The sequence below is a fragment of the Physeter macrocephalus genome, chromosome 1 (genome assembly GCF_002837175.3).
Source record: "Physeter macrocephalus isolate SW-GA chromosome 1, ASM283717v5, whole genome shotgun sequence".
Classification (NCBI taxonomy): domain Eukaryota; kingdom Metazoa; phylum Chordata; class Mammalia; order Artiodactyla; family Physeteridae; genus Physeter; species Physeter macrocephalus.
The window spans coordinates 105,259,323-105,268,901 of record NC_041214.2 but is presented as its reverse complement, the minus strand read 5'-3'; the positions used below and the strand labels follow the sequence as shown (position 1 = coordinate 105,268,901).

The 9,579-nt window shown below is 35.2% G+C and overlaps 1 protein-coding gene across 1 annotated transcript in view; it reads left to right on the top strand.

Moving 5' to 3' along the window:
• Nucleotides 1-251: 251 nt before the first annotated feature.
• HHLA2 (HHLA2 member of B7 family) overlaps nt 252-9,579 on the top strand; it is an 18,391-nt gene continuing 9,063 nt past the window's right edge. The window contains 3 exon segments of the mRNA XM_024120325.2: nt 252-315; nt 1,860-2,210; nt 3,421-3,687. Coding sequence (XP_023976093.2) covers nt 252-315; nt 1,860-2,210; nt 3,421-3,687 — 682 coding nt within the window.

Below are 9,579 nucleotides of genomic sequence, written 5' to 3'. Positions count from 1 at the left end.
TTGCATTGTAATATGATTTTTCTCCTGTAACATTAAGAGCTTCTTTTGATGCCATTGAACCATCTTTTACAGTATTATCTTTAATGGTTGCAGAAGAATTATTTGTGTCAATGTACCGTAGTTAATTTAATGAATCTCCTATAGGCAGACACTTTAATTCTTTCTTTTTCAATTCCTGTTTGTACTTAAAATCTGTAACTTGTATATTTTGCTTCTCTTTGATAGTATAACTAATGTGACCTCCACATGACATGAAGGCACAGGCAGCTCTGTCTTTCTTCTTCATTCTTATACCATCTCTATGTGGATCTCAAGGTAAGCACCTTTATAATACACCCAAGTGTCAGTTGTTTGTATCATTAGATAGGAACATGAGCCACAAGGGGGCTGTTTCCTCTGTAGCCATAGCTTGTCAACTTTTCTAACTTTTCTTCTATCTACTCTAAGGTTCTTTCTAATTGTTATCTGCTACCAAATATAAAATCTCTAGAAAGGCAAGTTTGATTGATTGGTTGATTTGTTTTTTTTTTAAGTGTAAGCTTGGTACTTACTTGACACTTGACAAAAGGCATTATCAGCTTTGCTAGGCCCTGTGGCAGGCATTTTAAATTATCCAATGAAATATTAGAGGTGTTTAGGAGAGCAATTAGGAAGGTCGACAAAAACACTCCTTTTCTTTCCCACCTTTCCATGTCTTTCTTCTCAGATGGTGCCACATTCCTCTAGCCCTTTGTACAGAGATAGACTAAATCTCTCTAAGGCAAAGTGGGACATGGCAGAGTAGAAAGAGCCTCAGAGGAGGGGGCAGAGGAAAAAGACTTTGTGACAAGGCCATATGAACACCCGATTATCCCATCTCAGGTGGCTTTGACCAAGGTCAAAGGAGTTTAGTCCATTGTCCTTAAGATAAGGTCCTTTCCAGTGCAAATATCACAGAATTCATAGATAGGGCATATGATCTAAAAATGTTTTGTGAATTGGTTAAAAAATCTGGATACTGCCTTCAGTGATTATGAAATGGGTAAGTAGATTGTCTTTGCAAAAACCTGATTGTGATGAGTCCATTTGCTCTTTAAAATCACCTTCTGAAGTTGACAGTAAAAAAAATATATAAATATATATATATATATACACACACATATATACAAACATATATATTAGGAGGATTGGACCTCTACATTTATATCCAGAATAATATTCCTTAACTATATTTTGATGGACTCATAGTATATCCTGAGAGTTGTCTTAAAGCCAAAATAAATGAATCATTTCATTTCCCCTTTTGGACTCCTTCTCTTATGTACACCCTTGCTTGAAACTAATGTCTACATATTCCCAACAGACCCCTTAATGCAGCATTGTCTTCTACATGCTCCAAATATTTCCTAACCCAACCAAGTTAAGTTTATTCTATTCTTTTAGGGCCTGCTGGCTCCAGCTAGCTGGATAAACTAATTTGTTATTGTTATAGTAGGTGTTAAAAATGAATGTGTTCAGGGTATAAAAATCAACAGGAATCTTTAATTTATATAATATACATAATTTCCAGCTGTAGCAGACCAGGATCAGAGGAGAGATGAGACTATTGATCAAGCATGGAACAAAGTTTCTATGCTTTATGCTGTTGTCAATTCTCATGGTTACATTGAATACAACAGATAATCAATTGAAATTGCAGACACTCAAACATAGAGCTTCATGGCTTGTTTCTAGTAATTAGACTAGCAAGTGTTCTTGGTAGATGATGTGGTGTGTTAATGATCAGGCTGCTGACCTAGGATAGTTCTTCTAGGTAGTCCTGATATAACCCTTGATAAGCACCCATCACTAATTCTCTTCATAACTGCTCTTGCTTTTAGATACGTTCTTTTTAGCTTCCTTAAGTCATGTTAGTATGAGTGAGCAAATAGTCATTGGAAGACTTGATGAAGATGTAATTCTCCCTTGCTCATTTGAGAGTGGGCCCGATGTTGTAGTTCACTGGAAGAATCAAGATAACTATGTTTACTCATACTACAAAGACAGTGACCAGTTGGAAAAGCAAGATCCCAGATATGTAAATAGGACATCCCTCTTCCATGGTGAAATTCACAATGGGAATGCCTCCTTATCTTTCAAAAGATTAAAGCTTCAGGATGAAGGAATTTACACATGCTATGTGGGAACATCACCTGGAAAAATCATAAACAAAGTGGTACTAAAAGTGGGAGGTAAGTGTACATATAACATTTTACAAAACATGACAATGATACCATTCCATGTTTTCTGTAATGCCTTCTTCTTAATTTAATATGCTATGGGCTTCCTTCCAAGATAATACATACAAACTACCTCATTTTTTTAATGCATAGTGTCTCATAGTTTAGACATGCTATAATTGATGCACCCGTTCCTCCATTAGTAGGTATTTAGGTATTTCTAGTGTTTTACATTACTAAAAATGTTGTGATGAACATCCTTATATTTAATACTGGGAAATTATCTGAAACAAAAGTATCAGAAGTAAAATTTTAATATGGCACTTATACCAGCAGCATAAGAGTATACATTTTCCCTTTAAGTCTTATCAACACCTAATGTTACCCATCTTAAGACATTCTGCCAATATGATAGCTTAAAAATATTGAATTGATTTAAATTACATTTTTCTTTTTTCTAAGTGAAGTTAATTGTAATACTATACGCTTTCCTCCTGTTTGTATTAACTTTATCTAATAATCATTTATTTATTGGGATGGGCATTTTCTAATGGGTTGTTTTATCTAGCTCTTGTTCTTTCTCCCTCTGTTCCATTTATCTGCTTCAGAACTTGACTCAGAAATCTAAGAATTATGGGTAAACAAAGAATCAAAAAGGCTCTGAGTCAGTACCTGAAGAGTACAAACTGCTGTGTAAGCTCTAGTTTATCAGCTTTGACACCCACATTTTGACTGCTCAGTGAGGCCATTAGATTTTTTTCTAGAATTCTTTCTAGAGAATTGAGCTTGCTAGTTGCTATGTATCCATACATGCTCTTTTATCCTTGTAGATCACCAGACTATATCTTAAGGTTCTACAGAGTTTTTGCTGTTTTTCCTTTCAGAAACTGCCAAGTTTTGCTCACAAATCTTAGCTTTTTATTGCATGGGTATTAAAATAATGTGTTCTGCACAGATGGGCTGAAAAGAAGCTAATGACAGTTCCTCACATGTCCTTTCTCCCACATAGCTTTTGTCACACCTGTGATGAAGTATGAAAAGAACACCACAAACAGCTTCTTAATATGCAATGTGTTAAGTGTTTATCCTTATCCAATTATCACATGGAAAGTGGATAATACACCAATCTCTGAAAACAATAAGGATTAAAATAATGTCTTCTGCACAGATGTGAAAAGAAGCTAATGACAGTTCCTCACATGTCCTTCTTTCTCCCACATAGCTTTTGTCACACCTGTGATGAAGTATGAAAAGAACACCACAAACAGCTTCTTAATATGCAATGTGTTAAGTGTTTATCCTTATCCAATTATCACATGGAAAGTGGATAATACACCAATCTCTGAAAACAATAAGGAAGAAATCGGATCTTTGGGTCCTTTTTATATTAACAGTAGAGTAAATATTACAGGATCAAATTCATCTTATCAATGTGCTATTGAAAACACATTGTTGAAGCAAACATGGACAGGGAGATGGACAATGAAAGGTAGGCTCCACAAGGCTTTCTGTGTACCTGTGCTGTCAGAGATTGGGAGGGAATGGGGTTTGATTTACAGGTTAAGAGAGGAACACAAAGGAAGGAAATGCATTTGCAGCAGTTAGAAGACCAGTACTGGAGTCCCAGATCTAATATTACTGGCTCTGTTACCTCAAGCAATCATTTTTACTTCTGAGCGCTGGTTCCTCGTTGGTAAAATGGAAGTAATTCTTACCTTGCAAGGTGTTTATGAGGTGAAGGAAAACAATTGTGAAATGGAAAGCAGAAAATACATCCATGAACATTACTGTATTTCTCTATGGTTCTTCTACATAGAATTTTCTACCTGCATTGCACTTTAGAAGATCAGAGGAGAAGGAAAGGATACTTGTTTCCCAGCAGCTCACAACCTCTGATTCTTGCCAGTTTTTCAACCAACAAAAATTAGTATTGCTTCTGTTTAGTCTCTTTATGTTTAGTCTTCTTAAGTAGTATTAGCCCATTAATCTTTATCAACACCTCTACTCCTTCCTCTCACTTATTTGAACAAACCCAAACTCTCACCAGTCTCTATATCTATAAGCTACTGTTTAAGAAGAGTTTAAGGAGAAGAAAAATTAATTTGGCACCATTTGTCTAATTCTGAGGACAATTATCAATATTGTTTTATACTTCATTAGAAGCAAAGCAAATTTTTTCTGTAAATCTCTATTATATGGGGAAAGTGAAGGTTAGCTTTCCTTTTTGGCCTTCTCTTCCCCTGAGTTTCTTTTTTTTAATATTTAAATTTATTGAAGTATAGTTGACTTACAATATTATATTAGTTTGGGGTATAAAACATAGTGATATTTTTATAGATTACACACCATACAAAGTTATTATAAAATATTGACTATATTCCTTGTGCTGGACATTACATCTCTGTGACTTATTTATTTTGTAACTGAAAATTTGTATCTCTTAGTCATCTTTAACTATTTCGCTTCTCTTCCCATCCCTCTCCCTTCTGGTAACCACTAGTTTGTTCTCTGTATCTGTGAGTCTGTTTCTGTTTTATTATGTTTGTTTGTTTTTTAGATTCCCCATATAAGTGAAAACATACAGCATTCGTCTTTATTTCTCTACTTATTTCACTAATTATAATACCCTCCAGGTCCATCCATGTTGTCACAATAGCAAGATTTTATTCTTTATTTATGGCTTAGTAATATTCTACTTTGTGTGTGTAACTCAAATCTTCTTTATCCATTCAGCTGTCAATGGGCACTTGGTTGCCTACATATCTTGGCTATTGTAAATAATTGTGCTATGAGCTATGAACATTAGGGTGCATATATCTTTTTGAATTAGTGTGTTTATTTTCTTCAGATAAATACACAGGAGTCAAATTCCTGGATCATATGGTAGTTCTATTTTTAATTTTTGAGGACCCTCCATCATGTTTTCCATATTGACTGCACCAATTTAAATTCCCACCAACAGTGCACAAGGATTCCCTTTTCTCCACATCCTCACCGACACTTGTTATTTGTTGTCTTTTTGATAACAGTGATTCTGACAGGTGTGAGCTGATATCTCACTGCAGTTGCATTGATTTGCATTTCCCTGATGATTAGTGATGTTGAACATCTTTTCATGTGCCTATTGGTCATCTGTGTCTTATTTGGGAAAATGTCTACTCAGGCCTCTGCCCATTTTTAAAAATCAGATTGTTTGGTTTTTTTGTTTCATATTGAGTTGTATGAGTTCTTTATATGTTTTGGATATTAAACCCTTACCAGGTATATCATTTGCAAATATCTTCTACCTTTCAGTAGGTCACCTTTCAGTTTTACTGATGGGTTCTTTCCCTATGTAAAAGTTTTAAAACTTGATTAGGTCTCATTTTTTAATTTTTGCTTTTGTTGCCCTTGCCTGAGGAGACAGATCAAAAAAGTATTGTTAAGACTTATATCAAAGAGCATACTACCTATATTTTCTTCCAGGAATTTTATGATTTCAGTTCTTACATTTCAGTCTTTAATCTGTTGTGAGTTTATTTTTGTATATGGTATGAGAAAATATTCTAGTTTTATTCTTTTACATGTAGCTGTCTAGTTTTCACAACACGAATTATTAAAGAGACTGTCTTTTTTTCCACTGTATATTTTTGCCTCCTTTGTCGTAGATTAATTGACCATAAGTGCATGGGTTTATTTCTGGGTGCTCTATTCGGTTCCAGTGATCTATGTGTCTGATCTTTGTGCCAGCACCATACTATTTTAATTACTATAGCTTTGTAGTGTAGTTTGAAGTCAGGGAGCATGATAACTCTAGCTTTCTTCTTTCTCAAGATTTTTTTGGCTATTTGGGGTCTTTTGTGTTTCCACACAAATTTTAGAATTATTTGTTCTAGTTCTGTGAAAAATGCCATGGGTATTTTGATAGAGGTTGCATTGGATATGTAGATTGCTTTGGGTAGTATGGACATTTTAACAATGTTAATTTTTTCCTATCTATGAACACAGAATAGCTTTCTATTTATTTGTATTGTTTTCAATTTCTTTCATCAGTGTCTTACAGTTTTCAAAGTACACGTCTTTCATGTCCTTAGTTAGATTTATTCCTACATATTTTATTCTTTTTTATTTAATTAAAAATAAGACTGTTTTCTTAATTTCTCTTTCCGATAGTTTTTTATTACTGTACAGAAACACAACTGATTTTTTGTACATTGACTCTGTATCCTGCAAATTTATTGAATTTGTTTATTAGTTCTAATAGTTTTTTGGTGGAGATTTTATGGTTTTTTATGTATGGTATCATGTCATCTGCAAATAGCAACAATTTTAATTCTTTTCTTTTAATTTGGGTTGCCTTTTATTTTTTTTTCTTGTCTGATTGCTGTAGCTAGGATTTCCAATACTATGTTAAATAGACGTGGCAAGAGTGGCATTCTTGTCTTGTTCCTGATCTTAGAGGAAAAGCTTTCAGCTTTTCACCCTTGAGTATGATGTTACCTGTGGGTTTGTTATATATGGCCTTTTTATGTGAATGTATTTTCTCTCCAAACCAACTTTTTTGAGAGTTTTTATCATAAGTGGTTGTTGAATTTTGTCAAATGCTTTTTCTGCGTCTTTTGAGATGATCATGTGATTTTTATCCTTTGCTTTATTAATGTGGTATATCAGATTGATTGATTGATGGATATTAAACCATCCTTGCATCCCTGGGAAAAATTATACTTGATCATAACATATGATCCTTTTAATGTGTTGTTGAATTAATTTGGCTTACAATATTTTGTTGAGGATTTTTGAATCTATGTTCTTTGGGGATATTGGCCAGTAATTTTCATTTCTTGTAGTGTCTTTGATTAGTTTTGTATCAGGGTAATGTGGCATTGTAGAATGTGTTTGGAAGTGTTCTCTCCTCTTCAATTTTTTGGAAAAGTTTGAGAAGGATAGGTATTAACGCTTCTCTAAATATTTAGTAGAATTCTCCTGTGAAGCCATCTCATCCTGGACTTTTGTTTGTTGGAATTTTTTTTAGTACTGATTCAGTTTCATTACTAGAAATCAGTCTATTCAGCTTTTCTATTTCCTCCTGAATTAGTCCTGGAAGAGTATAAGTTTCTAGGAGCTTATTCATTTCTTCCAGGTTGTCCTATTTGTTGGTGTATAACGTTTATAGTATTCTCTGATGATTGTATTTCTGTGATATTGGTTGTAACTTCTCCTCTTTCTAATTTTATTTATTTAGCACATCTCTTTTTCTTGATGAGTCTGGCTAAAGGTTTTTCCAATTTTGTTTATCTTTTCAAAGAAACAGCTCTTAGTTTCATTGATCATTTCTATTGTTTTTTGGTCTCTACTTCATTTATTTTCACTCTGACCTTTGGTATTTCATTTCCTTACTAGCTTTGGTCTTTATTCATTCTTCTTTTTCTATATCCTTTAGAAAAGATACGTTATTTGAGATTTTTCTTGTTTCTTGAGGTGGGCCGGTATCGTGATATACTTCCCTCTTAGAATTGCTTGTGATGCATCCCATAGATTTTGGAACATTGTATTTCTATTTTCATTTGTCTCAAGGTGTTTTTTGATTTCCTCTTTGATTTCTTCATTGACACTTTGCTTTTTAGTAGCATACTGTTTAGTCTCCACGTTTGTACTCTTTCCAGTTTTCTTCCTGTAATTGATTTCTAGCTTTATACTATTGTAGTCAGAAAAGATGCTTGATATGATTTGTCTTCTTAAATTTATTGAGACTTATTTTATAACCTAGCATTGTGACCTATCCTGGAGAATGTTCCATATGCAGTTGAAAAGAATGTATATTCTGATGTTCTTTTGTATGGAATGGTTTCTAGTTATCTATTAAGTCAATTTAGTCTAATGTGTCATTTAAGATCATTTGCTTATCTGGGAAACTATTTTTTCTTCAATTCTGAATGATAACCTTCCTTGGTAGAGTAACCTAGGTTGTAGGGTTTTTCCCCTTTCAGCATTTAAAATATATCATACCACTCCCTTCTAGCCTGCAAAGTTTCTGCTGAAAAATTAGCTGATGGTCTTATAAGGGTTCTCTTTTATGTGACTCTTTGTTTTTCTCTTGCTGCCTTGAAAATTTTTTTGTCTTTAACTTTTGCCATTTTGATTATGATATGTTGGTGTGGATCTCTTTGGGTTCATCTTGTTTGGGACTCTTTGAGATTCCTGGACCTGAATATCTGTTTCCTTCTTCAGATTAGGGAATTTTTTAGCCATTATTTCATCAAATATGTTTTCTACCCCTTTCTCTCTCTCTTCTCCTTCTGGGACACCTATAATATGAATGTTAGTATGCTTGATGTTGTCCCAGAGGTCCCCTTAAACTATCCTCATTTTAAAAATGTATTTTTTCTTTTTTGTTGTTCTGATTGGGTGGTTTCCACTATTCTATCTTCCAGGTCACTTATACATTCTTCTGTATTACCTAATCTGCTCTTGATTCCCTCTAATTTTCATTTCAGTTATTGTATTCTTCAGCTCTTTTTTATATTTTCTAATTCTTCGTTGAAGTTCTCACTGTGTTCCTCTGTTCTTTTATTGAGTTTGGTGAGCATTTTAATGACCATTGCTTTGAACTCTTTATCAGGTAAACTACTTATCTCCATTTCATTAGGGTAGTTCTTTCATTTGGAACGTATTTCTCTGTCTTTTCAATTTGTTCAACTCTCTGTTTGTGTTTTTAAAATTAGACAAGACAAATACCTATCTCAGTCTTAAAGGTATGTCCTTATGTGAGAGTCTCCCTATGCAGTCTCCGTGTGCCCAGTGGCTTTGGTGGGAGAGCTGGATATGAAGCAAGCATGGAGAGGGGCTTTTTCTGGGGCACACCAGGGCTATCACTGGCACGGGCTGGAGCTGGGGGGTGGGGTGGGCTAAAGTTGGAGCCTGGTATGGACTGGGGCTTCACCTCAGGTGTGTTAGAGGCTGCTGCCTTGCTGAGGGGTGGGGACTAGAGCTGAGCCAATCACAGGCCAGGGCTTCTTCTGGGGCATGCTGGGGGTGCAGCCTTGGTAGGTGCAGGCTGGAGCCATGGGGGCTAGAGCTGGAGCCTGACACAGGCCAGGGCTTTTCCTGGGGCATGTGAGGACTACTGCCTTGACAGGGGTGGAGCTGGAGCAGTGCAGGGTCTCCCTCATGGGTGTGGGTCCTGACTAGATCACTTCTCTTCCCCTCCTATTCACCTTGGTGTATTTTTTTCTTTGTATACTTAGTTATAGATGAGCCGTTCTGCTGATCTTCAGGTCATTCTCAGAGAGAGTTGTTCTATATGTAGTTGTAGTTTTAGTGTGTCTGTGGGAGGAGGTGAGCTTGGGGTCCTCCTACTCTGCCATCTTGGTGCTGCCTCTACCCCTGAGTTTCAAATTCTCAA